Genomic DNA, 27,940 nt, shown 5'->3' on the forward strand with positions numbered 1-27,940 from the left:
TTAATGTTATTCTGAGTGTAAAATAAGTAGGAACTGGAAAAATTGTTCATCTTAAGAGCCCTGGCTGCCCTTGTAGAGGAGTCAGGTTCAATTCCCAGCAACCACATGGCAGCTCACAGCCTCCTTATCTCTGGTTCCAAGGGGTGTGATACCCTTTTCTGGCCTCCATGGACAATTGGCACACAAGTGGTGCACAGGCATACATGCAGACAACACCCTGTGCACATAAAATTAAAAAGAGTTTTTTTTAGCCGGGTGTGGTGGCGCACGCCTTTAATCCTAGTTCAAGACCAGCCTGGTCTACAAGAGCTAGTTCCAGGACAGCCTCCAAAGCCACAGAGAATTCCTTTCTCGAAAAACCAAAAAAAAAAAAAAAAAAAAAAAAGTTTTAATTTTTTTCCAAAATAAACTAACACAATGAAATAATATCCTACTACTATCCTGGCTGCCATCATTTTGGTTTATGTTCTTTTGAACATAATGAATGTCCTCACCAGCATTTCTTTTGGTTTTGTTTTTCTTTTCTGTGTGTGTGTTTGTTTTGTTTTGGGGCCGTATCTTACTTTGTGGGCCCTATGTCCACTGTGCTGGCCTTAGCTTCCCACCTGCTCTGTGCAGAGCACACCCTCTTTCTTTTCCTTTCTCCTGATTTTTTCTTTTTGCAACATGGATAGACTGGAATGTTCCTAAATCTTAAACCTCTGTTTCCTAATTTATTTAGTAGTTCCTCTCTGTACGTATCTTTCCCATCTGTATGTTGCTTTAAGCACCGAGCAGAAGTTGTGCTGTTACTTGAGTGTTTATTGACTTTTTACCTTAGAGTAAGCTGTAGAGTGGGTATATACATTTTAAAGATTTGTTACATGGTTAGTTGAAGACGATTGCTCCTAGCTTAGATTGCTGTCTTGAAGGCTAGCTTTCATCTTGATGGACAATTCTTGGATCAGGTTTTACTTTACTAATGGAAGTTAAGATTGGCTTTGGCTTAATTGAATTGAAGTGGTAAGCCAGGGTTTGTCTGGCATTACTAGAATCTGTAGAGACCGCTCCACGTTCTCATGTGTCTTACAGCATGTTTTGCTTTTGTAGCAGCATTCTTGCACATTTTGTGTGGGTTCAGAGGATGGCATAGACGGATAGAATGCTAGTTGAGTTGTCACTGTTCTGTGAATCTGTCTGCCCTGGAAGACTTCTATGCTCCTTCACTATCTTAGTGACTAAACTAATCCTTAGATGTTCTCAAAGACAATTGTTTCACTAATTATTCTAATTAAGTAGGATTTTCCCACTTAGTTATAATTATATACTTCTGATATTACATGCTTATGAAGATACTTGAATTTTTTTCATTTAGGTGAAAATGACACTTGGTAAGTATTTTGTATAAAGTAATTTATGTCCTATTAGTCTAAAATGTAGATCATGTGTTTAGCAATACTTAGCTTTTACACTGAAACAAGCACCATAGAAAATACATGGCTGTCCTTAGCAAAAATTTTGCATTGGGAATGTATAGTACTAATAATTAGCTTGTTTATAAGGCTCTATATAAGCGCCTGCTAACACAATTAAAATCTAGTTTTAACATTAGGCATTGGAGGAAGAAGTTGGAAAAATTTGCCTGAAGTACTTTAATTGACTGTATCTCCTTCTCAGGATTACATTTTAAAGAAGATTTCTCTCGTTGAGTTGTCATTGGAAGAGTAAGTCCACTTCAAGAGCACTTGGAGCTGGTCTTCACCTTGAGGAAGCAGTGGCTTATTCCAAAAAGCCACTTCTGGCCTGAGAATTTACCCAGCATGCCTAATCAGGGAGAAGACTGCTATTTTTTTTTCTATTCTACATGTACCAAAGTAAGATTGACATCTCTAAATCAGTTCTTTCTGTTGTTTCTTAAATAAAATTAGCTAAGATTTCCCCTGCATTCTGAATTGTTTTATGTTGTGATTTGCTCATCTGTTTTATTTATTATCTGCTGCCAGTTTTTAAGTAAAGAATAATTGTTAAAGGAAGAATACACCACTCATCTTTTCTTCTTTGCTTATATATAATGGTAATATGCCACAAAAAGCAAAAATGTCCAAGTTGTGTAGTCATCATTCTGTGTATAAGTATTCTAAGTGCCTTTGGAATTAGTGAGACGTTGGCCTCTGTGGCTTTACAGCTTTGATTTTGTGTATTTTGCATTAGATGAATGAATGGATTGTACAATACTTGTGGGACCTTTTAGGGGTTGCATCTGACCTCTTCTACATTTTCTGCTAGTAAGAAGATGATGCTGTCTTTTCTAAACATACTCTTTTATAGTTTTGCTTTCTCTGCCAGAATGTCCAATTTCTCTGCTTGAGTGTTTGGTAGCCCTACTTGGGTCTGCCTCTCATTTTCTGTTATTTCTTTATGGCTAATCCTGTAAATTTGTAGGTTATAGTAGCCGGTTCTAAAATCATTATGATGCTGTGTTTAAAGAGATAAGTTTAGACAGGCATGGTACTAGAAATAGGAAGGTTGAAATTCACCCTGGGCTCATGTAGCAACACCCTATCTTAAAAAGCCTGGCGGGGGGTAGTTAGGAAATTTTTCTGCTGGGTACGAAGCTCAGCCTTAGAGCACTTGCAAGTATGAGGGATGCTGGATTCAGCTTTGAGGCCTGCCTGGTCCAAGACTGTGAGACCCTGTCCCAGAAAACAATAAAGAAATTGGTTAAGGCTGGGCAGATAGCTCAGTCAGTGAATTATTAGTCATGTAAACATGAGAACCTGAGTTGGATGTCCAGAACCACATTTTAAAAAGCCAGTCATGATGGCATGCACTCACTCTGGGGAAGTAAAGGCAAGAGGATTCCTGGGCCTCACTGGCTAATTAGTCTATTATACTTGGGGAGTTCCAGGCGCATGAGACCCTGTCAGACAGACAACAAAAGCAATAGGTTATTATGTTACAGATTTATTGCTTTCAGTTGGTGGTTGTTATTACATCTTGTTTCTGCCCTGCTTGTGATTGCTTACTAGATTGTTTGTTTAGGTTCTTGTTTAGACATGTGCCATAGTCCTTTCCTGTTTTCTTTTTGTTAACAGGGTGACAGCTGCCCATTCCGTCACTGTGAAGCTGCACTAGGAAATGAAACTGTTTGCACACTATGGCAAGAAGGTCGTTGTTTTCGACAGGTGTGCAGATTTCGCCACATGGAAATTGATGTAAGTATCCAGGATCCATACAAAATATGGAGGGAGTGGCTAGTGAGGTGAGATGACTCAGTTAGTAAAAGCACTTAACTGCCAAGCCTGGTGGGGGTGGGGGTATGCATGTGTGCTGTTGCACACATCTGGAGGTCAGAGAGCAACCTGACCTGTAGGAGTCAGTTGTAGTTCTTGGACCTTGTACTTGGGTGGTTGGGTTTTGTGGCAAATACCTTAACCTGCTGGGCTAAAACAGTTACAGGACCTGGAGAGATGGCTCAGAGGTTAAGAGTACCTGCTGCTCTTGCAGAAGACCCTAACTTGGTTCATAATATCCACTTGGTAGCTCATAATCATCTTAATTCCAGTTTCAGAGGCTCTGATGCCCTCTTCTGACTTAACGCAGGCATTAGTCACAAATGTGGTGCACATACATTACATGTAGGTAAAACTCATACACAGAAAATAAAATATATAAATCTTTTTAAAAAGTTGCAAACTCAAAACAATGTACGTTCAGTATGATTTTTTTTTTTTTGAGCCTTTTAAGGATAAATTACCGCTATCCTCTACTTCCTAGTACTTTGAGTCTTTCCTACAAACAAGGAAGGTGTTCTATGCAACAGTAACAGCTGTGAACTGGTAATGTGATTCAGTTTGTCCTCTTGCAAGTTTGCCAACTGTCTGATAGTATTTTCTATTGAAGGAACAAGTACACATTCACACATTGCTTATGGTATTGTGATGCTCTAGACTCATTCATTTGAGGACAGTGTTCAGCCTTTATTAGTCTCATGATGGTTTTAGGGCAACTGTCCTGTAAAATGTTTCTTAATATGACTTGTTTTTATATTTTGTTTACTAAATTATGATTGTGTATGTCTCTTTTGTAATTAATTGAATGTGTATGTGCTGAAATGTATCTATCATATGGGTGCAGTCCCATCAGAGCTCAGAAGGCGGAGTTGAATCCCCTGGAACTGGAATTACAGATGGTTGTGAACCACCATGTGGATACTGGGAACTGAAACAAGAACAGTCTCTTAACCGCTGGACTATCCCTTCAGTCCCTCCCACCCCCAGATTGTATATATTTTATAGGACATCACAAAAGTGATATTCTTTTTATTGGGTACTATAAGGTGGCATACAATTTAAATTCTCCCATTAATGGTGTTTAACTTTTTACTCACAGTATCTGCTACATTGATTCACTATAAACTAAAAATTGCCTGTACACACGAGGCTTGCCTTTCCCCACTGAGCCATTTTACCATCTCAGTTTTAGATGTGCTTTGTGGATTGATACTGTAGATAGCTCATTTATCTTCATACTTGGTTCTTTCCCCAGTATCTATTTGTGTTAGTGTGAATTATATTTGTTACTATTCCAGTTTAGCCAATAAGAGACCTTCAAGCTGACTTAGTGTTTATTTATTTTGTGGGGGTGGGAGGTTACTCCTTAGCACCTGTCATTCTTTGAACACTTTTTGCTTTTTTTCCCAAGCTCTGTAATCTTTGTAATTTCCCTACTCCAACTCATTCTCCTCTTTTAAAAATGGCATATTAGTTCCTTCCAGTAAAGAAGGGTAGATAGACGTTAAGCTTTGGTCTGTTCCAAGGATGTTAATGCTTTTCATGCCCTTAGTAGAGAGAGAAGTAGGTGATGTATAAATATGCATTGCTTTAAGTCTATTGACAGGTACAAATTCACATAGGTGTTTCCAGCTCATCAAATACCAGAATTTAGTCTAGGTTTCCTTTGTTACTGTTTTCTCAAGTGAGAAACTTGGTTTCCATAGTGCTTAATACTTTCCCTTATTTGGTCAGGTCATTGGTGTAAAAAAAAGTTACATGTATTTTCCTCTTGGGTTCTGAAGTCAGGAGAATCTGCGTCTTCATAGTGTCACCTTTCTCACTTTGTTTTAACTCTAGTACTCTGTGTCAGTTCCTCCCCTAGCTTCCTCTTATGCTTGGACTGTATCTTCCTGCTGAGAACATCTCACTCTTCACACCCTTGGGCTCTGGTGCTTTGTGATAGGCCTCTCCCCTGTGTGAGATGCTTCCTCACTCCACTTACTTGGACTCTGCCTTTCTTGGTCAGCCTGCCTTTGGTAACTATTCCACACTGCTTCCATGAATACACTGTCTTCACACTGTGCTGGAATCCCTTCTGCAGAGAAACCTCTCTTTACTCCACCTCTCAACACTCATAGACCATCCTCTGGTACAGTGTCTTCCTAACCCTTTATGGGTTCCAGTAGAATCTTGGTCCACTTTGCTTTTCCTATTTCAAATGAAAGCCTGATTCTTTCAAAGTTGACTTTCAGTTCCGTTGTTAAGGAGGGGATGAAGAGAGAAAGAAGAGAGTAAAGATGTAATTTATGTGCCTGGGTTCATAAAGCTACTCCAATCTCGTTCCCAGTTTCTCGTTTCTAACTGCTTTCTGGGTTGCCTACCAGTCAAATAGCAAGGTATTCATTAAATAAACTGAAAGATACTACTCTTTAACTTTTGAAAACTTACATTCTACCTTGGCATAACTCCTAGAAGTATCTAAAAACAGGTCTCCAGAATATCCTATCACAAGAGAAGAGGGTACTGGAGTCTGTGGGATTTCTTTAGGCTGGCTTCTTTCTGTTGGGGTTGTACAGAATGCATTCTTTCCCCTGAATGAAATGTAGCAACTCACTGCAGCATTCTCCCATGGAAAGTCCACCATTTGCCTAATGTACCAAAATCCCACACTCTGTGACAGTCAACATAAACCATATCCTTGGAACAAACAGTCTAGGCACAGTGAATCTCTCCTTCCCCACTCTGTCATTTAACTTAAGAGGCACTCTCAGAGCCATGCTCTCAGGTGCCAACCAAACAGTATGGGCATGCTAGTATTTGTTTTGCACAAGCTTTCTTGTGTCTGAAGAAAAGTAAATATTTACATTGTGCTCATTGTGCCAAAGTACATCAGAATCACCATTGCAGCAGTCTGTTAAATGCTGAAAACAGTGTCACTTTGCTACCTTCATACTGTGGTGGGGTTAACAAAATTTAAGGTAGACACATTATTTGATAAGGAAGGATTGGGATATCTTAAGGGAGCAGAACAGCATGCTCAAACTAGGAGAGATGATTCAGTAGCTAAGAGCACTTGTCTTGCAGAGGACCCAAGTACAGTTTTTAGCATCCAAACAGTAGCTCACAACCATCCCAGCTCCAGTTTTAGGGGATCCCGAGTCTTGTTCTGGATTCCTCTTCTGAACTTGCAGGAACAAGGCAGGCATGTGCAGCATGTAGGCATATGTAGGCAAAACACTCATACACAACAATCTAAAAGTTTAACTAAAATATAAGAAGGGAAAGATTTGTACTTGTGTTTGCTTGTATGTGCATTTAAAAAATATCTGTGGAAGTATAAATAATGGAAACCCTGAATTGTGGGTGTGTGGAGATGGCGTGAGCTACAAAGACTCTTTTCATAGCATACCCTGTACAATCTGTTTTCATTATTCATGGATTCAGTATTTACTAATTTGTCTGCCCAATAAAATGTACTGGTAATTCCCAAATCAGTACTTGCATATTTTGTGCTCATTCAAAGACATGTACAGAGATAAGCACAGAACTCCCCTGATTGTGTGTTTCCAGTTGAGGTGGACTAAGATGACAGACTGCCTCTCTGAGTTCTCATACTATAATCCTTGATTGCAGGCTACTTGCCACTAGGATTTTTTGCAGTTTTGTTCTCTGTATTGATCATTTTGCTTTTAAAAAAAAATGTATCCAGTGCCTTGGGGCTAGGGATGTAGGGTATTGGTGGAATGCTTGCATAACATGTGCACCAAGAAGAAAAAGAGGAGATGCTAAAGTGCTAAACAGTGTTTCTAATTAGAGGAAAGTCGTGATGCGCCTTACTAGAAAATACGACAATAAGCTTCATTCGGGCAGGAGTTTTATAGTGCTGTTGGTTCTGGGTTTTATTATATATATATTAAATACGATTTCTGTCCCCACTACCACCCTCCCAACAAGGTTTCTCTGTAGCTTTGGAGCCTGTCTTAGAACTTGCTTTGTAGACCAGGCTGTTCTCGAACTCACAGAGATCTACCTGGCTCTTTGTTTTTTGAGACAGGGTCTCTATGTACTGCTGGCTGTCCTGGAACTTATTATGTAGACCAAGATGGCCTCAAACTCAGAGAGATCCGCCAGCCTTTGCCTCTCAAATGATGAGATTAAAAGTGTATGCTACCATATCCAGCAAGAGTCTTTAAATAGAAATACATGACAAGATTATGATTTGACTGGCTGATAAAATATTATAGATGTAGAGGATTATGAGAACCTGGCTATTTCCCTTGGAACTATTGGTGTAGTATTCACTACACCTACAAAGATGACTCAAAGGGTAAATGAGTACACACTATATATACCATCATGAATCCCTGAGTTTGAATGCCCAGCACCCATGTGAAAAGTGGGCGTAGCTGCACTTAGAAGCAAGTGTTGGGAACAGAGACAGAAGGGTCCTGGGAGCTTGCTGGCTGGCCAGCCTACCTGAAATGAGCTTCAGTTTCAATGTGAGACCCTATCTCAACATGTAGTAAGGTCGAAGGCAGTAGAGGAAGAAAGCTGATATCCTCTTGCTCTGGCTTCCACACTAATACCTGCACATACACACACATGTATTCACACCTGTAGCTAAGGAAGGTGAGGCTGACCGGGTATTTAGTTGTCTGTGGTCATAAGTAACTTAATAGGAAGGAAAATTATTATATCTTACTCTATATTTTAGTTACTCTGTTATCCTGCTTCTCTACATCAAGTATACGCATTCAGGACTTTCAGGATGAAGACTAGGAGGAAAGAACAGCTCTTTCCCTGTCTCCACTGTGCTAAATGTGACCTCCTGTGTCAGGGTTTTGAACTTTATTTTGAAAACCAATCACAAAATTAATTAATGTAGGACTTCCTTCATTTTTTAACTTGTGTTTTTTAACATTTTATATTTTAATAAGTTTAACATTTTTTAACAGTGTGCTTTTTTCTCTTACAGAAAAAAAGAAGTGAAATACCTTGTTATTGGGAAAATCAGCCAATGGGATGTCAAAAACTAAACTGCGCTTTCCATCACAACAGAGGTCGTTATGTTGATGGACTTTTTCTACCTCCAAGCAAAAGTGAGATTGGTTTTGATTCTAAAAGAGGACAGTTGCTATTCAGTGAGCACCAGTTATTCACACTTTTAATCCAGTGAGAGCAGTACCATTCTACTGTATAATGAAGAAACAAAACCTTATAGGGGCTAGGTGATAAGTATGCACAGAGAGATCCAAATGTTTCTGTCATGTCAGATTACATTACTATGTAGTATTTTTTTCATTCTTATTTTCTTACCAAACCTATAGATGCTTTCAAAAGAACTGGATTCTCCAGACCAGGACTTGGCAAATCAGGTCCTCTGACTGCTCTGTAAGATGAAGATTTACTGCACATGACTTTGGCCATCCATTTACATATTGTGGCCTATTTTGTATTAACATTGCAGAGTTAAATATTTGAAATACAGACCTTATGGCCTACAAGCCCCAAAGTACTAGCCATCTGGCTCTATTATGGAGACAGCTGTAGCCTAAATTGTCTTAGAACTTGTGATTCTCCTGTCTGAGTCTCCTCAGTGTTGGGATTATAGACATTCACCATAATACCTCACATACTACCTACTTCAGCTTTTTTTTTTTTTTTTTTTTTTTTTTTGGTTTTTACGAGACAGGGTTTCTCTGTATTGTTTCAGAGGCTATCGGTCCAGCCTGGCCTGGAATGCACAGAGATCCGCCTGCCTCTGCCTCACAAGTGCTGGGATTAAAGGCGTGCGCCACCACCGCCCGGCCCTACTTCAGCTTTTTATGGGCTATCTAAAATTTAAAAATTTGATGTAGGCTATCTTAGATTTTTTCCCCCCAATGTTCCAGGGCTGGGGATCAAACTGAGGATTTCAAGCATGCTAGACAAGCCCTCTACTGCCCTAAAGTGAATCTTGACTTCCAGAAATCTGTGATTTATTTTAGAAGTCTCTTTTAGAATACTTTTTATTAAATATTTTGTGTGTCTTGAGTGTGCATACACACACTGTGGAGGTCAGAGAACCTCTTGGAGAGATTGGGTTTTCTCCCTCCACATGTGGGTCCTCAGGTCAAATTCAGGTTATCAGATTTAGCTGCAGGCATCTTCACCTGCAGAGTCATCTCACTGGCCCCTCCCAAGTCCCTCTTAAAGTGATTTCTCAGTGGGTTATTTCCTTTGCACACTAAAGAGCCACTCTGTAGTAGGTGGCTGTGATGTTAGCACTCAGAAGGTTAAGGCAGGAGGACTGTGAGTGTGAGGGCCAGTCTGAGTTACATAACAAGACACCATCAAAAAAAGAAAAAGATCCATGAGTAGCGATGCACACTTTAACCCCAGCTGGGAAGGTAGAGGCAGGTAATCTCTGTATGTGTCTTTGTGTTAAGCAAAACATTATAGAATCTCAATCTAAAATGGTAAGAATTTGGAACTAACTCTTGGGTTTATTGCTTTTGGTTCCTACCATCTGTTTATATATAAAGAATTGTTGACTTAAAGTCCTTTTTTGTTCATGGAGAATTTAGAATAAAAATAGGAAAATTGAGTTTTTAAAAAATGTGTCAAGAAAAATGTACCAAATTTATCATAAGAGGGCAGGGGTTTTTGTTGCTGGGATTTCAAAAATTTGTGTCTTTTTTTTTTATGTTTAGCTGTGTTACCCACTGTGCCTGAGTTGCAAGAAGAAGAAGTAAAGGCTAGCCAGCTCACAGTTCAACAGAACAAACTATCTGTCCAGTCTAATCCCTCCCCTCAGCTGCGGAGTGTAATGAAAGTAGAAAGTTCAGAGAACGTTCCTAGCCCCACGCATCCACCAGTTGTAATCAATGCTGCAGATGATGATGAAGATGATGATGGTACGGTTAGCTCGCCTCTTTTTTTTTTTTTTTTAAGGCAAATAATGTAATGAATTAGGAACAGAATTAAACTCTGGACTTGGTCTTAATTGGACATTTGTCTTAAATGTGGACATACAGATCAGTTTTCTGAGGAGGGTGATGAAAGCAAAACACCTGCCCTGCAACCAACTCCTGAAGTTCATAATGGATTACGAGTGGCTTCTGCCCGGAAACCTGGAGTCAGTTTAAAGCAAGGTAGGCAGAGACTGTCCTGTCTAAGCCTTGAAGCATCCCTGGCTGTTTTAACTACCTTTGCGATTCAATGCACAATCACTAAGCTTTTCCTAGAGGATGTGCTGTCCACATACGGACACATACTCTCTTAGGAGTCATTTATTCAAAGTGTACTTGTTTGCCTGCAGAGAATAGGAAAAGGAAAAGGCTATAGTTCCTCATGTGCTTCCTCCCTTGGGTTTCCCAGGTGAATGTTTGAATTTTGGAATAAAAACTCTTGAGGAAATTAAATCAAAGAAAATGAAGGAAAAATCCAAGAAGCAAGGGGGTAAGTCATCATGAGTTTTGACATGAATAATTGCATGTTACTTGACAACAGCAGTCAAATTATCAAATACAGATTCTCATTTCTATGGCTTGTTTGAAGTGAAACAAACCTACTGGCGCTAGCTAGGACCATTTGATAATACAAATAAGCCTGTACATCTTGAGATTGATTTTTTTTTTTTTTTGAGACAAGATCTTGATATGTATCTCCAGCCATCCTGGAATTCACTCTGTAGACCATGCCAGTCTTGAATCACAGAGATCACCTGCCTCTGCTCCCTGAGTTGTGGGCTATATCTTGAGAAATTTTAACTGTAAATAAAGAACAGCAGTTACGATGCATGCTAAGGGGCTGGTGAAGATGGCTGTCGGTAAAGTGCTTGCTGCACAAGCCTGAGGGTCTGCCCTCTAGCCCTAACTCCTGTGAGAAAGCCAGGCACGGATGTGTGTGGTAATCCCAGTTCTGGAAAGACAGAGACAGAAGCATCCCTGGGGCTTGCTGACCAGCCTAGTCTAATCAGCGAACCCCAGGACTTTGTAAGATCTCCTGAGGAAAGATGCTAGAGTTGACTTCTTAGCTCCACATGCACACACAACCTGTTAAAAGAAAATGTCATTAGATACAAGAAGGTTCTTGAGAGCTGCTAAGATTTTCTTCTGGAGCTTGCCTCAACCTATTGATGTAGATTTTCTACTCTAAAGTTTAGTTATAGCCAAGGTAATGAAGAGATATATACTAAATATAGTAAATGTTGGTACTGAGGAGTCTGTCCTTAAAGCTTACTCCATAGGAGCCTTATGTTGCAGATAGGAATGATGGATGCCAATGCTGAAGGCTAAAACTGTGCTTCTGCCTTAGCTTTGGAGTAGTGTAGCCTTCCTGGTCAACAGAAGGTTGAATGTCTGCGAGGCAGCATTCAGAACGCAGAGCAGGCTGCATTGGACCTAATGTTCATAGAACAAAGATTCTTGATTTTGGACTAGCTTTATTTTCCATAGGTTATTTATTTGACTTTCCTCATTCAGAAGGCTCCTCGGGAGTTTCCAGCGCTTTACATCAGCCTCAGCCCAATCCAGGTCCTGAAAAGGAGAATGTTCGGACTGTGGTGAGGACAGTAACTCTATCAAGCAAGCAAGGAGGTATAGTTGGGCTTTACTTTTATGTAATTGGGAACACGATGTTCTTGGGTAATACATTTGTTCACTTTGTAGTTTTCAGAGGACTTGAACTATTTTAATGAGATATGAGAATGAAAATTGGTACTGTTGTTTAAAAAGATAGAATTCTTGTTCAGGCAGTTTATTGACTGTCCATTTTGAATAAAGAATGTTATTGCCTCTTTAGAGTGATAGGAAAAATGTCAGTCTTTTTACTTAATTATTTAAAGTATAATAAGGAATTGCCTTAGTTTGGGTTACTGTTGCTGTGATCAAACACCATAACCAAAAGCAAGTTGGGGAGGAAAGGGTTTGTTTGACTCACACTTCCATATTTTTCATCATCGAAGGAAGTCAGGGCAGGAACCAGGAGGCAGGAACTGATGCATAAGCCATGAAGGGATGCTGCTTACTGGATAGTTCTCATAGTTTGCTCAATCTGCTTACTCATAGAACCCAGGACCACTGCCCAAGAATGGCCCCACCCACAATGGAGTGGGCATTCCCCCATCAATCTCTAATTAAGAAAATGCCTTACAGGCTTGCCTGTAGCCTGATCTTCTGGAGGCATTTGGTAACTGATGTTCCCATGTCTCAAATGACTTCAGCTTGCCAAATTGACATAAAACTATTTAGCATAGGAATATAACACATGAAACTATGTGTTTAAATGTTCCATTTGAACAACAAACATTTCAAAGAAGGCTTACTTACTTGCTCATGTGATAATGTTAAATAACTTCTCAAGGTGCACAAGGATAGTTTGGCTAGAATCAGCCATTCTCCGTATGTTTGGCTACTGTTGATAATGCTGTGATGTTGCATGTTCATTAGACTGTTGATTTTTTTTTGTTGTTAAATGTAACTAAAGATTGCGATGTGATTTTCAAAGTGCCTCTTTAGTAGGCTCACGTGAATGAAAAGGAACGTGCTTAATTAACTAACAGTGAACACATTTTATTTTTGCCATTTCAGAAGAACCCTTGGTTAGACTAAGTCTTACTGAGAGACTGGGGAAACGAAAATTTTCAGTAGGTAAGTTAGATCTTTCTTTGTGTTTGTACATTTAATGTGTTTCCTTGTTGAGATGCTTCATACAGGCACCATCAGTATTGATCTGCTGGGCTGCCTGTATTCTAGACTGACAACATTTGTAAAACTTCCTATGTATGTTATACCTTTCATTGACACGACAACAGTTTGAAGTATTGTAGTTTAATTAGATTATGATCATGACTAATCTTTTCTTTTTGACTGAGAACTAAGCCCATGACTAACCTTTTAGAAGGTTCTAGATTTAGTAATTACAGACTTGAGCCAGGCATGGTGACATGTGCCTTTAATCTCTGCACTTGGGAAGCAGAGGCAGAAGAATCTTTGTGAGTTCAAGGCCAGTCAGGTCTTCATAGCTATTTCCAGGCCAGCACAGACTACATAGAGAGTTCCCTTGTCTCCACTTGGGTAAACTAGAGAATATTAGATATTTTTAGTTGGTTTCTTCTTCCTCCTCCTCTTTCTTTCCTTTTTATTTTTAAGGCAGGATCTGATCATCCAACTACCCCTTTAAGTCTTCACATCCCAAGAATACTAAGCATTGTAAATGGCTGGAGAGATGGCTCAGCGGTTAAGATTTCTGGCTGCTCTTGCAGAGGATGTGGGTGTTCAATTCCCAGAACCCACATGGCAGCTCACAATTGTCTGTATGTAACTCCAGTTCCAGGGGATCTGACATACATGCACACACAAAACCAATGCACGTAAAAAATAAAAGTAAATCTTTAAAAAAAAAATAGGCATCATAAATTCTTTTACTATCTTCCTAACTGAATTTACTATGAATTCAGAGCTTGGTGATCTCTTAGCTGGGGTTACTATTGCTGTGATGAAACACCATGACCAAAAAGCACCTTGGGGAGGGACCGTCTACATCACAGTTCATTACCAAAGGAAGTCAGGACAGGAACTTCAACAAGGCAGGAGCCTAGAGGCAAGAGCTAATGCAGAGGCCATGGAGGTGCTGCTCACTGGCTTGCTCTCAATCACTTGTGGGACCACTTAGCCTAGGGATGGCACCACCCACAGTGGGCTGAGCACTTCCCTAATTATGAAAATTTCTAATAGCTTGAGTTTTGGTTTTTCAAGACAGGATTTCTTTGTGTAGCCCTGGCTGTCCTTGAACTTTTCTGTTGACCAGGCTGACCTCGTTCTCACAAAGATCCTATCTGCTTCCCAAGTGCTAAGATTAAAGGTGTGTGCCCCCACCGCTCTGCTCTTCAGCCAGATCTCAAGAAGGCGTTTTCTCAAATAAGGCTCCCCCTTTCCAAATAGCTAGCTTGTGTTAAGTTGGCATAAAACTGTCCAGCACAGGTGGTGAACACATTGCTCTCTTTGAGCTCTAGCTTCAGCCAGGGCTTATGATCTGTGATTTTAATTATTTGGCAAATGTCTGTTCATATATTTAAATTTTTTTTGTCTCCTAACTTTTTTCTTTCCAAGGCATTTTTGGCTTTTAACATTAAGTTCTAGGAAGGTGGTAAACAAACACCATTTAAATGCAGGAAACTTGCAGAATATTTTAAATTGTCTGTTTTTTGCTCTTTTCTCCCTGTTTGTAGGTGGTGACAGTGATCCTCCATTAAAGCGGAGCCTTGCACAGAGGCTGGGGAAAAAGGTGGATGCTCCAGAAACTAACATTGACAAAGCACCAAAGAAAGGTAAGTGCTTTCATTCTAACACACTGTGTGTGTAATCTTAACCCAGATGAGTCCTCATTCTTTGTTAGGCTAGTTAGGTACCTGTTTATTACTTGATTCTAATTAGCCAACATTTGGTTTGTTTGTTTGCTTGTTTTCTTCTTCAGTCAGGGTTTCTGTGTGACTTTGGAGGCTGCCCTGGAACTAGCTCTTGTAGACCAGGCTGGTCTCGAACTCACAGAGGTCCTCCTGCCTCTGCCTCCCTAGTGCACACCAACACCTGCCTCTAATTAGCCAATATTTAACAACAAACACTGTCAGCAACTCCTGGGGGTTTTAGGCTCCTGAAAGATAGGAATGACCAAGCTACTGTGATAAATACTGTGGCGGGAAAAAATAGATGGTGCTATGAAAGCACATGGGAAGCGCGCTCGCTGGGCAGCATTCTCTGGTGGGGAAAACATCCTGTGGACATGGGGTTGAAGTTCAAACCTAATCGGGAGTTGGTTGGGTCAAGTTGGAGGACTAGTGTGCTTGCTAGTTTTAAGTGAACTTGACACAATCTGGAGCTGTTTTGGAAGAACTTGGTTGAGAAAATGTCCCCACCAGATTGGCCTTTGAGCAAGCAGGTGGCACTTTTTCTTAATTGATGATTTAGGGGAGAGAACCTAGCCCATTGTGAGTGGTGCTGGCCCTGGGTGGTAGTACCAGATACTAAGAGAGCAGGTTTGAGCAAGCCAGTAAGCAGCATTCCTCATGGCCTCTTCACCGGCTGCAGGCTCCTGCCTCACTTCCTTCAGTAGTGGAGTGACCTGAGAGTTGAAAGCTGAAATAAAGCCTTTCCTCCCCACGTTGTTAGTGGTCGTGGTATTCATCAGGGTAATAAAAACTAAGACGACCAGAGTTTGTATTCAAGAAAAGGAGTGGTTCTTGCTGTCAGGGCTCAGGAAGCGTCATACACTCAAGGAGTTGAAGATGGCTAAAACTGAAGAGGGTAAGATAATAAGAGAAGGAAGCGGAGTTTGGTTAGTCTTTTAGAGTCTCATGAAAGTTTGGACTTGTTCCAGTAGAGAAACTGCTGAAAGGTTATTTTAAAGGTGTCCAGCTGGTGAGATGACTCAACTGGTCAAAGTACTGGCCGAAGTGATGACCTGTGTTCAGTCTACGCAGCAACAAGTGGAAGGAGAGGACTGAGACCTGACAGTTGTGCTCTGACTCCATACGTGTCCTGAGTGAGGCACATGCACCTGTACTCCTACACACATAATACATAGTAAACTGAGTTAAATAATAAAAAGGGTTGGGCTCAAGTATAGTGGCCCATGACTTTAATTCCAGCATTTAGGAGGCGGAGGCAGGTGTATCTTTGTGATTCAAGGCTAGCCTGGTTTACATAGTGAGTTCCAGGACAGCCAGGACTATCTAAAGAGACCCTGTATCAAACAAAAAATCGTATGGTGAAAAAAACAAACATTAAAAAGGGATCAAAGGATCAGATTTGCTTTTTAAACAGTTACCTGGCTTATGTTATTGAGAAACGTTAAAAGGCAAAGGCCGGCTGGGATATGAACTGTTATATAACTCAAATAGGACTGTGGAGATAGCACTCGCTATTCCAGAAAAATCCAGGGTTTTTTTTCCAGTACCCACATCTGGTAGCTCACAACCAACTGTAACTTTTTAGCTTCCTGGGACCTGATGCCCTCTCCTGACTTCTCCAGGCACATTCATACACATGACATGCATCAACATAGACATAGAGAAATAACTGAAAATAACCCTTGAAAAGATCTGAAATAGTTCAAGTAAATGGACCTAGTGGTGTAGATGAGTGTTTAAGTAGAGGTGTGTTAGGTATTGCATGTGAAGGAAAGAAGTCCTGGGTTAGGTGGGGTTGGTTTGTTTTTTGTTTTTTGTCATATTTATGACTTAGGTGAAACATTTGGGTTAATGACTGAGTAGTAGATGGAAATCTTTTGTTGTTTTCTTGTGTATGGAGGATTCTGGAAAGTAAACTTTTCTATTTCTAACTCAAAAGACTTTTCTAAGTAAATATTCCCATTTGGTGTCTTGTGTGCTCAGGACAAGCCAAAGTTACTCTTTGTCAGGTTCATCTCTTCCTAGTCAGTTACACTGTAGCTCAGGAGTAGAGCACGAGCATGTGAGGTCCTGGAGAAAACCTCCAGAGCCCATGACATCTGTCCCACACACCACACCCCATTGATTGCCAGGTTGATTATAGTGACTCTGACTAGTTAAGCACACGTCCCATTCCTCCCTCACCACCCCATGGACATCCTAGTCCTGGTCCAAGTGGGTGATCTTCCCCAATTGGAGAGAGTTCTTGGGTTAAGTGGTGTGCAAATAGCTGTGCTCCCTTGTTGGAACCTCCAAATAGAAAGATATACAGGAGACTTTTGATGGCAAAAGCTAGAGAAGGAGCCTGCTCACCTTTAATCCCAGTACCTTTAGAAGGCTGAAACTGGAAGCTTACGACCAGCCTGGTCTACATAGTAATTTCCAGGCTAGCCAAGGCTGTATAGTAAGACCCAGACTAAAAGAATAAACAAAAAGATTGAAAATGTTGTGCAGTAAGTTATTTTTCTGAGTTTAGTAATTTTTGCACACAAAGGTGTCTGCTCATGAGAGAGAGTGTGTATGTGTGTGTTCCCATGCACACATGTGTACAGACATACTATTCCTGTGGAGGTCAGAGGACAACTTTGAATTTAATTCTCTCTGTGCACCTTTCCTTGGATTCTGGAGATAAGACTTGAATTGTTAGGCTTTAACCCTGATCCTCACTGGCCTTGAAACAGGTACTGTGTTTTTCTTCCCCTTTCTGGAGTGCTCTAAGGAAAGTCTAATTCACATAAATTAATTCAGAGGAAAAAGGTATAAGATCTTGAGGTTTTTTGTTTGTTAAATAGCTGCATTAAAAGTACAGCTTACTCTGTAAACGTTGAGAAAATATTTGACCCACAAAAGGTCTTGTTTAACTTTTTAAAGTTTGAAACTTTTTCTTTTGGTAGTTTCTAGGTCCTTGAGGGGACTGTTTTGCTGGCTCAATTAATGATGAGGCAACAGGCACTTAAGTGAAGTCAGAAGAACAAAATCCTTGCTGCCATTCTCGGTTTTTTGTTTTGTTTTGTTTTTTTCTGATTCACCCATTACAATCAAGTTTTTTTTTTTTTTGGTGTGTTTTTAAGTATTATTTAAAGATGGAAAAATGGGTGCTTGTCAACGTATAAGAGGAAATCTAGTAAGAGTGATGGATACTATATGATAAACTGCCATAGAAAGTTTATATATACTTTTTATTTAAACAAGAGCAACAAAACTAGTGGGGCATGGTGGTTCATGCCTATAATCCAAGCATTCGGGAGACTAAGGCAGGAGGATTGCTCTGAATTTGGGGTTAACTTGGACTGTGTCATATCAGTGCTTTCAGGCCATCCTGGGCTACAGAGACACAGACAGAAATGAGGTTGGTAGGGAATGCCAAGCTCACAAAGTTCTACAATGTGCTGTAGTTAGGAGCTTGGGGTATACTTTTTTTCTTTCCTCTGATCCACCTGCTCCTGCCTCCCAAAGTGCAGGGCTTAAAGGCGTGCACCACCACTGCCCAGCTTAAAAAAGTCTCTTACTGGTTAGTCTGTGTGCATGTATGTGTGTGTCATCTCTCTTAATTAATCAGTTCATTACTTTTTTCTTAGTCGTTCAGTCATGAAAATGATAATCTAATGTGACATTTGTTTCATATTTTAAACAGATGTAGAATGATCTTTTGAGGGCTGGGGATGCAGGTCAGATTTGTGGCCCTTGGGGGTTTTTGTTTTGTTTTTGTCTTGTCACCTGTTTCATTTTACCTCTTCCTTTTCATGTTTTAAATGTCAGTTTCACTTCATGAAAAGTTTGCTTTGACCAGTTCCTAGACCATGCTTGATGTTTTCACTGTGTGCTTCAAAACAGTTCCCATTGCCGTGCTTCCCGACAGCTCATTTAGTTACTGGTGTTTGTCAGACTGTAGAGCACATCTGGGCAGAGGTATGCTTGGCTTAGTACCCTGTTTTCTAGCGAGGTGCCCAGCACAAGTTTTATATACATATAAGTGAATGGCAGACTCATTGTTGTTTTTACCTAAGGTTTATAATGGTGCAGGGTTTTCCATTGGTTAATGATTTTTCAGCCATTTCTATTGTATTTCTATGTATTTCTGGATAGAAATGCAAATCAGTGGGTTTGTCTAGAGATTTTCTGGCAATTATCTACAATTGAGAGTGAAATTAATGCTGTACATGAGGTACTGTACCGTACGATGCTTCTCCATTGTATTGTTATACTCTTAAAGAGATCATAAGTCATTAAGAAATGAGATTATAAATATATATTCTTTCCCAAAACAGAAAGAGTTAGTAAAGCTGGCGAGATCCATGTGAAGACATTGGAAGAAATTCTTCTTGAAAGAGCCGGTCAGAAACGTGGAGAATTGCAAACTAAACTGAAAACAGAAGAACCTTCACGAGCTGATGATTCTCCATCAGGAACCAAAAGCTCTTCCTCAGTACGGATCAAAACCTTCTCTGAGGTCCTGGCTGAAAAGAAACATCGACAGCAGGAAATGGAGAGACAGAAAGCCAAAAAGGATACCAGTTGCCCCAAGTTGACAACAGACACTGAGGTGAAAAAGACAGTGATTCTGCCACCTGCTGCTCTCAGCAGAGGACAGCCAGAGGAGCCTGCAGGAAGAGGCAGGTCTATGCAGGAGGTGCATATTAAGACGCTAGAGGAAATTAAACTGGAGAAGGCCATGAGGGTACAGCAAAGCTCTGAGAGCAGTGCTAGCTCCCGGCCTCAAACTGAGGCTGTCCCAGGGGCAAAGAGGCTGCTCCGCATCGCCAAAAGAGCAGGTAAAGCACAGGGCAGGGCCCGCGGGACCTGGGTAGTTCTTTGAGAACTTTTCTTAACTGGGGGAATTTGTCTTGAGTTTCCTTTCTGTGCTGTGATAAAACACTGACCAAAAGCAGCCTGGGATGAGAAGTACTATTTGATTTACACTTGCTGATCACAAGTCCATCACTGAGGGAAGTCAAGACGGGAACCTGGAGGCAGGAACTGAAGCATAGGCCGTGGAGGATGCTGCTTTCTGGCCTGCTCTCTATGGCTTACTCAGTCTGCCTTCTTATGCAACCAGGACCACTTGCCAGGGAAGGCACTACTCATAGCTGGCTGGACCCTCCTCCTGCATTAATTACCATCAGATGAGTCTGATAGAGACCTTTTCTCAGCCGAGACTCCCTCTCCCCAGATGACCATAGCTTCTGTTGACAGAAAAGCTAGCTAGTGCAATTGTACTCATTAAGAAAAGTTTATTTCACTTCACTCCTCACATCCTGATTAAAGCAATGGTATTTTTAATGTGACTACAGGTGCAAAAGAAGAGAAAAGGCTCGACCTCAAAGAAGACAGTAACACTGCTTCTCAGAGCAGTGAGTCTAAGGCAGAGGCCAGTGAGGTAGGTTTCTCAGGTTGTGGTTCTACAGATGGGGATGAGGTGAATGATGAGTGCTTTTAGTTTTACCATATGTTAAATGTCTGCCAACAGTTTCACTGGTAGGCTGAGTGGTTTTCAAAATTTTGTTTTGGGTCATGTTTTTGTTGTTTAGTGTTTTTGGAGAGTTTTGGAGACAATTTCCAGCCAGCCTCATTCCATAGTGCTAGATTACAAGCTGCACTACAGTGCCCAGTACTGTGGCCATAATTTTCTTTGGAAGTTTCTTTTTTGTTTGGTTTGGGATTATTTTTTGGTTGTTTTTAAAATAGGGTCTGTGTGGCCCTGGCTGACCTGAAAGTCACTGTGTAGACCTGACTGGCCTCCACCTCACAAAGATCTGCCTCCCTCTTGCTCCCATTTGTTGGGGTTAAAGGTGTGTGCCACCACCATCCAACAGCTATGGAAGATTCTTAATGTTCTCTGTATTTAGTTTTCTTTGTTCTTATAGTTTTTTAATTGGCTGTTAATATTTTGCTGCACATCATGTAAAATCACCCCAAGATTTATTTACTTTATGTGTATGTTTTCATATATACACACACATATGTGTATTCATGTATGTATATCTGCATGTATGCACACTGTGGCACCATGTGTGTTTGTGGTGTCTGCAAGGGCCAGAAAAAGACATTAGATTCCCCTGGAACTGGAGTTAAAGATGGTTGTAAGCTGACATGTCTGTGTTTGGAACTGAACTTGGGTTCTATACAAGAGCAGCAAGTATTCTTAACCACTGAGCCATCTGTCTAGCTCCCACTTTTTTGAGACTGTCTCAAGCCAGCTGTGTAGCCAAGGGCCTTGAACTGATTCTGGTGCCTCTGGTATTAGAGTGCTGTGATTACTGGTATGTGCCACCACATCCAGCCTAGGATTTTTCTCTTTAGAAAGAATGAACAACCCACGCATGCTGACATAAACTTGTAATCAATTCCAGGCTTCAGGATTGCAAGGCTGAGGTAGAAGGATCATGAAGGCATTCTGAGCCATACAGTCAGATTTTTTTTTCTCAACAAAGGAAAAAAACTAATAATTTTTCTCCTAGATCTCCTTTAAGCTTTCTGTTACATAAGAGAATTTAATACTCAGCTCAGGTTGATAGCTGTACAGTGTATCATTTTACACGTGCTCCAGCTTTAGTAATTCCTTAAGGTGTTGTTATCTTAATGATTGGTATCCTGATTATTTAGTAGTCATTTGTGTTTTCTTGGGGTCATAATTGCATAACCTATAGAATATAGGTTTTTTCTATTGAGTCACACATCATTTCTAATCTTTCACACTTAACAGCATATCTTTTGTTTAATATTAGAGAGTTTCCTTATTCTGAATCATGTAATACTCTGCCTAACTTAGATATTCACTCAGCACTATAAATAAGAAAGTAGGTTTTAATTCTTTGAATTTTTCCACAGACTTCTGATGAGACCATAAGTGATACCACAAAAATTCCAGTCAATAGGCGTGACACTGACAGAGAGAAACTCACTGAGAAGCAGCAGGAGCCGGAAGCCTCACAGGAGAAGCCAGCCTTGACACCTGTCCAGGGAGACGGGGCCTCTTACTATACTCGAGTGGTGGGGAAGCCAGTGCTCACTGCTGTATCAGGCATTACACGGCACTTGACTAAGAGGCTCCCCCTGGAGTCATCCCAAAAAGGGGAGGTAGAAACCTCTGGAATTGGGGACTCAATACTGAATGTGAAATGTGCAGCACAGACTTTGGAAAAAAGGAGTAAAGGTGAGTGATTTTGATGCCTTTACTGTTGTACAATATTAATTAAAGATATGTTACATTTGTTTATGGTGTGGAACATTTGTTTAATGATGTAAAGATGTGTTGCATTCTTTTATGTTGCATCCGTGAAGCTGTGTTACTGTGCCTGTCTAAAACACCTGATTGGTCTAATAAAGAGCTGAATGGCCAATAGCAAAGCAGGAGAAAGGATAGACAGGGCTGGCAGACAGAATAAATAGAAAGGGGGGGGGAGAGAAAAAGAGAGATCAAGGAGCAGGAAAAGAAGGGGACAGTCACACTGCCAGACATGGAATAAGAAGGAAAGAAAAGATATACAGAAGTAGAGAAAGGAGCCGGGCGTTGGTGGCGCACGCCTTTAATCCAAGCACAGGCGGATCTCTGTGAGTTCGAGGCCAGCCTGGTCTACAGAGTGAGTTCCAGGACAGCCTCCAAAACAATACAGAGAAACCCTGTCTCGAAAAACCAAAAAAAAAAAAAAAAAAAAAGAAGTAGAGAAAGGTAAAAGCCCAGGGGCAAAAGGTAGATTGGATAAGTTAAGAAAAGCTGACTAGAAATAAGTCAAGCTAAGGCCAGGCATTCTTAAGAAAGAATAAGCCTCTGTGTGTATTTAGAAGCAGGGTGACCACCTACAGTGGCCAAATTTCAGTACCTCTGGCAACTATGGGTTTGAATCTTGTGTGTCCTGAGGTCACACCTGCAGGTGGTAATGCAGTGACCTGCAAAGATGAAACTTGGACAGAGTTCTTTCTCACAATTTAATGTTGCTAGAAGCTGGACAGTGGTGGTGCATACTTTTAATCCCAGCACTTAGGACGCAAAGGCAGGCAGATCTCTGTGAATTCAAGGCCAGTCTGTTCTGCAGAGTGAGTTGCAGGTGGTGGTAGCCCACACCTTTAATTCCAGTCTGCTCCTCAAGACTCTTATTAAAAACTGGTCAGCTGCCAGACGTTGGTGATGCACCCCTTAAATCCCAGCATTCAGGAGGCAGAGACAGGCAGATCTCTGTGAGTTTGAGAGCAGTCTGGTCTACAGAGCAAGTTCCAGGACAGCCAGAGCTGTTTCAAACAGAGAAACACTGTCTTAAAATAAAAAAAATTTTAAAAAAAATTAAAAAAGAAAAAACCAACAAACCCGCTAATGTTTTGTTTGTTTTTGTCTTCTTTGGAGCTGGAGATGTAGCTCAATTGTTGGTACTTGTCTGGCATGCACAAAGCTCTGGGTTGCATTACAGCAGCACAGAAAAATAATGTCTGGTGGTATACACCTGTAATCCCAGCTCAGTCTGCATTAGGGTTCTCTAGAGGAACAGAACATGAGAGTGGTTTGTATCATACATTCGGGGTAGTTCAACAGAGGCTGTCCTCCACTGGAGAGGCCAGCCGAGCTTGAGTGTCTCAGTAGTCCTAATCACGTGTTGTAAATCAGCCAATTGTATGATGAGAGTTTGAGTTTAGTTTTTGGTAACTTGAGTCCCGTGGCTGGTGGAGGATTCTCTTTGAGGACACTTTGAATGTTCTAGATGGTTTATGTGCATTTGGGTAATTTTATCATGGGACTCACTCTTTGTTGTTTTATCCAAAGATGCTAGGGGCAAATATAATTATTATTTTCTTTATTATCCCATAAACGTTCAAAGTTTTATGGTCATAGTCACCAAATCCTTGCTCTTCTCAAGAGGTGAAGCAAGGAGTGGAGAGAGGACAATCAGAGGTTCACAATCATCCTCAGCTGCATGATTGGAAGATAGCCTGGGGTACACGAGACCTTGTCTCAGAAAAAGGAAAACATAAAAGCCCCATTCAGAACTTCGGAATATGCAGCCCTACTGGCCTCAGACTCAATCTTCCCTCAGCCTTCTGGGTGCTGAACTACAGGTGTGCAGCTGCACTCAGCTTTTCTCTTGTTTTCCAGAAGAAAATACCATGGAGTGTAACATTGAAGAGTGTGTCATGGTGACCTATGTGATCATTTTCATTCAGACTGTTGACTCTTTTGGTATTGTTTTTTGCTTTTTTTTTTTGTTGTTTTTTTTTGTTTTGGTTTTACGAGACAGGGTTTCTCTGTTTTGGAGGCTGTCGGTCCAGCCTGGCCTCGAACTCACAGAGATTCGCCTGCCTCTGCCTCCCGAGTGCTGGGATTAAAGGCGTGCGCCACCAACGCCTGGCTGTTTTTTGTTTTTAAGACCAGGTTTCTACAAAGCTCTGGAACTCACTATATCTAGCCTCAGGCTCAACAGAGATCCTCCTGCCTTTGCCTCCCAGTGCTGGGATATGCCACCATACCTGGCAACTTTCTTGGTATTCCTACTACTAAAGGCATTGTATCTTATTCTGAGTTAACTCTATATGTGAAAGAGATCATCTAGTTGCTAATCAGATACATTCTGTCTCCTGTAGCTAAACCCAAAGTAAATGTGAAGCCATCTGTGGTCAAGGTTGTTTCGTCTCCCAAATTGGCTCCAAAACGCAAGGCAGTGGAGGTGCACCCTGCTGTCATTGCAGCTGTGAAGCCACTCAGCTCCAGCAGTGTCCTGCAGGAAAGCCCCGCCAAGAAAGCAGCTGTGGTAAGAATTGATCCACTATAGTGATCCTTGACTCTGTGGTGGGATTGCCCTTTGGCTCTGTCTCTTCATCTCACACTTCTGCCATTTCAAGCATTGGGTTCCTCAGACTGTTACTTTAGTAACTAGAGTCTGGTTGGAGATTTGAGAAGTGGCAGGCAGTGTTTTGAAGCTGGTTTGAGATAGCAAGGTACTTTGCTTACTTACGACCTCAGCCTCTGGATCATTGGTTCTTGGGTTCCCAAGTTTAAACATGGAAGAACTTAGGTTACCAGAGATCTCCAGCCCTGCCAAAACCAGAAACTATCCATGATTCTAAGAAGACGACAAAAGAAAATATGCTGGAGGGAGGGTAGGCCTGACTTGAAACTGGGCATTGGGGAGGCAAAGGAAGATAGAACTCTGAGGTCAAGGCCAGCCCGGTCAAAGCTATGTCTCAAAAAAAAAAAATCAGGTAAAATCCTTAAATGTCTGGAGACATGTTTCAGTGGGTAAGAGTGCTTCTATGCAAGTGTGAGGACCTGAGTTTGAATCCCTGAGCACCAAGTGTGGCCATACACTTGCCTGTAATCCCAACATTGAGAGATGGAGACCGGTGGAGCCCAAGAGATCACTGGCCAGCCAGTATAGTTGAAACCATCAGAGACTGACCTCCATGGAAGCAGAGAACAATAGAAGATTCCTTGACAGCCTCCTCTGAACTCCATATACTTGCACGTGGGCCCTTACACATACACACATACAGAGCATACAAACACACCAGAGAGGAAAACAACTCTCAGTGGTTTTTACCTTATTCTTCCTTTGTAGGCTGTGGTCCCACTTATCTCTGAAGATAAATCCGTGTCTGAGACAGAACAACCTAAGGACAGGTAATGTCTTCTTAACCAAGCCCTAAGCCATTGCTGATTTTGCTCTTTATCAAAAAAAAAAAAAATTGCATTAAGTCAGGGCTGAGAGAGATGGCTCAGCAGTTAAGAGAACTGGCTGCTCTTGAGAGATCCTGAGTTCAGTCAGTCCTCAGCAACCACATGGTGGCTCACAACCATCCCTCATGAGGTCTGGCGCCCTCTTCTGTCGTGCAGGCATACATGCAGACAACTTGCATAAATAAATAAAATATATCTTTAAAAAAATTGATAAGTCACTGAACACTTAGAGGTTAGCTACCTAAAATGCTTGAAATTCGAGGTTGCTGCTCTTCAGTGCTGCTGTTGATATTTGCCTTTATTATTGAAAAGATTAAGTATCTGACTAAGTTCAAAAGGTACTTGAAACCAGGCGCTGGTGGCACATGCCTTTAATCTCAAAGGTACTTGATTCCAAATTAGTGAAACCATTTTTTTGTGTGTCTCTTCAGAAACAATTTCTCATTAACTGTCCCTGAAGCTCCACGGCCATTTAACCATGGCAGAAGGGCACAGCTGGGTCTAACAGTTTGCTTCTCATTTACAGTTTTGTGCTGCCTTCAACCCAGTCTGCTTCAGAACCCTTGCTCCCAGAAGGATCTGGCCCTTCCTCGTCCCAGGTGACAACCAAAGCTCGCCGACTGAGCTCTGCCTCTACAGGAAAGCCTCCGCTCTCTGTGGAAGATGATTTTGAGAAACTAATATGGGAAATTTCAGGAGGCAAATTAGAAGCTGAGATCGACTTGGATCCTGGGAAAGACGAAGATGACCTTCTGCTTGAGCTCTCAGAGATGATTGACAGCTGAAGGTGAAGGTGATGGTGAGGACGCTTTAAAGAAAAAAAAAAAACCCTCACCAAAAGCTGGACTTAGTTTCATCTATTCTAACATTTACCTGAGGTGATAATTTCTTTAGTCTCAAATTTTGCCCAAATCAAAAGTATATATACCTCTGAAGTACCTGTGTGTGTCCTGGATTCCCTTGGGGTCAGATCTTTTACACCCCTTGATAACTGTTTTGTCCATTTGATGCCATTGTTTAGCATCTTTGAGAAGAAAGTTCTGTAATGCCCTTCTCTCCACATGAGACTGAGCTCCAAATGAAATGGTGCAAGAGAACTCCGTGGCTCCTTGAGGTGTTTGTCAGTGTGGGCTATCTTCCCCCTTGCTGTATTTATTTATGTATTGTCTTAATATTATCAGAGTTTAAAATGAAGACAGCTGCTAACCATTGTGGACCAAATGTCATGCTACCACTTAACAAAAAACCCACTTCGTCTTTGTTAAATTGTATGTCTTTTTAAAGGTATTTGGAGATTGTCTAAGCTTTACGGAGGGCCGAGCGGCTCAAGAACCTGAGATACGGACACAACTCTGGACCTGGTCCTGTTGCGTTAGCTGCTCCATATGCCTCTGAAGAGCAATAGCTAATTTATTATTACTGTAATTTTTTAAAGGCTTTAAAGTGCCTCAGGGGTCCCCTGAAACTAATTTTCTACTTCTGGGATTCCCTGGATTCTTTATAAGAGATGGTGACATGACTAGGGAAATTCTTTTTTAGTATGAAAATTGTCCCTTTTCTTCAATACTTTTCTCCTACTGGCATTGAATTATCACAGAGACAGAAAATTGGTAAATTTTATAATTTCTAACTCTCCCAGGAAACTCCTCTTGCCTAGTATTTATTTGATGTGCTTTAACCATGGGAGTAGATTAAAAAAAAAAAAAAACAACTTAAGCTGCCAGTATTGATATTGATCTACGGGCTGTAGCAGTACACTGGGTTGTGCTGTTGCAGGGAAGGCAAGATGCTCTGGGGTGTATTGGATACCTCCAGTTTGTTCATTTCTGGATTGAGTTTTCTTTTCTTGATGTTGGTCTTCATATCACCTCAAGGTTTAGACTTGTGAAGGAACAAGTCTGATGAGGGTAATAGTCTTGAAATGAGACACTGTACAGAATTGGAAGGCAGAAAGAAAGACTTGTTCATTGTGATACTTTCTGTAGGTGGCCAGTTTGTTTCTCATAGGGAAATCCTGGATCACCTGTCATGTTGGCTCCTAAGGAACTGCTGTTGTAAGCGGCTCATCAAGAGTTGAAGTTCATGTAGCCTTGTTGGGAATATGGAAAAGGAAGAAAGCCACAGGACTGCCCGTTCAGTCTGGGAAGATCTGGATGATTCTGCACATGCAAAAATGACTTGAAATTTATGTATAGACACTTGTACCAATCCATCTTCAGCTGACTGAATGTTGTAAGATAGCCCTTCTCCAAAGCAGGGGTGGAATGTTCTGCTTTCACCACACATTTTATAAACACATTTCCTTTTTTGAATTGACCTATAGATTGTAGGTCCCTTTTGTATATAATCTCTATTCTTTTGCTTTAAAAAAAAAAAGTCTGTTCATATTTAATGCCCTGTATTAGTCAATGATTTGTGTTCAGCATTATTTGAACCATTTGCCATTACTGAAAGAGAAATACTTATTTGTGTTTTAAATAAAACTGATATAGGAAATACTTAGTTTTTATCATTATAACTTAAGTGATGCTGTTTTTTAAAAGGAGGGCAGGTTTGAAAGTGATCTTAATATTCAGTGATTGAGAATTTTCAAGCATA

At 40.9% G+C, this 27,940-nt stretch overlaps 1 protein-coding gene across 2 annotated transcripts; it reads left to right on the top strand.

Moving 5' to 3' along the window:
- The first annotated feature begins 1,720 nt into the window (after positions 1 to 1,720).
- On the top strand, positions 1,721 to 27,838 carry Zc3h11a (zinc finger CCCH-type containing 11A). Of its 2 annotated transcripts, none has more exons than XM_013115871.3 (15): positions 1,721 to 1,853; positions 3,075 to 3,194; positions 8,230 to 8,395; positions 9,947 to 10,150; positions 10,271 to 10,387; positions 10,614 to 10,694; positions 11,720 to 11,833; positions 12,827 to 12,886; positions 14,467 to 14,565; positions 18,951 to 19,454; positions 19,974 to 20,059; positions 21,511 to 21,835; positions 24,250 to 24,416; positions 25,224 to 25,285; positions 25,869 to 27,838. In XM_013115871.3, exons 1-15 carry the CDS (start codon positions 1,800 to 1,802, stop codon positions 26,125 to 26,127), a joined length of 2,418 nt encoding a protein of 805 aa, XP_012971325.1. In that variant the 5' UTR covers positions 1,721 to 1,799; the 3' UTR covers positions 26,128 to 27,838. The 2 variants fall into 2 exon arrangements, with proteins under 2 accessions (XP_012971325.1, XP_021084786.1); XM_021229127.2 differs by having other exon boundaries at positions 8,230 to 8,353.
- The last annotated feature ends 102 nt before the right edge of the window (positions 27,839 to 27,940 follow it).

The sequence above is a fragment of the Mesocricetus auratus genome, unplaced genomic scaffold (genome assembly GCF_017639785.1).
Source record: "Mesocricetus auratus isolate SY011 unplaced genomic scaffold, BCM_Maur_2.0 Super-Scaffold_100676, whole genome shotgun sequence".
Taxonomy (NCBI): domain Eukaryota; kingdom Metazoa; phylum Chordata; class Mammalia; order Rodentia; family Cricetidae; genus Mesocricetus; species Mesocricetus auratus.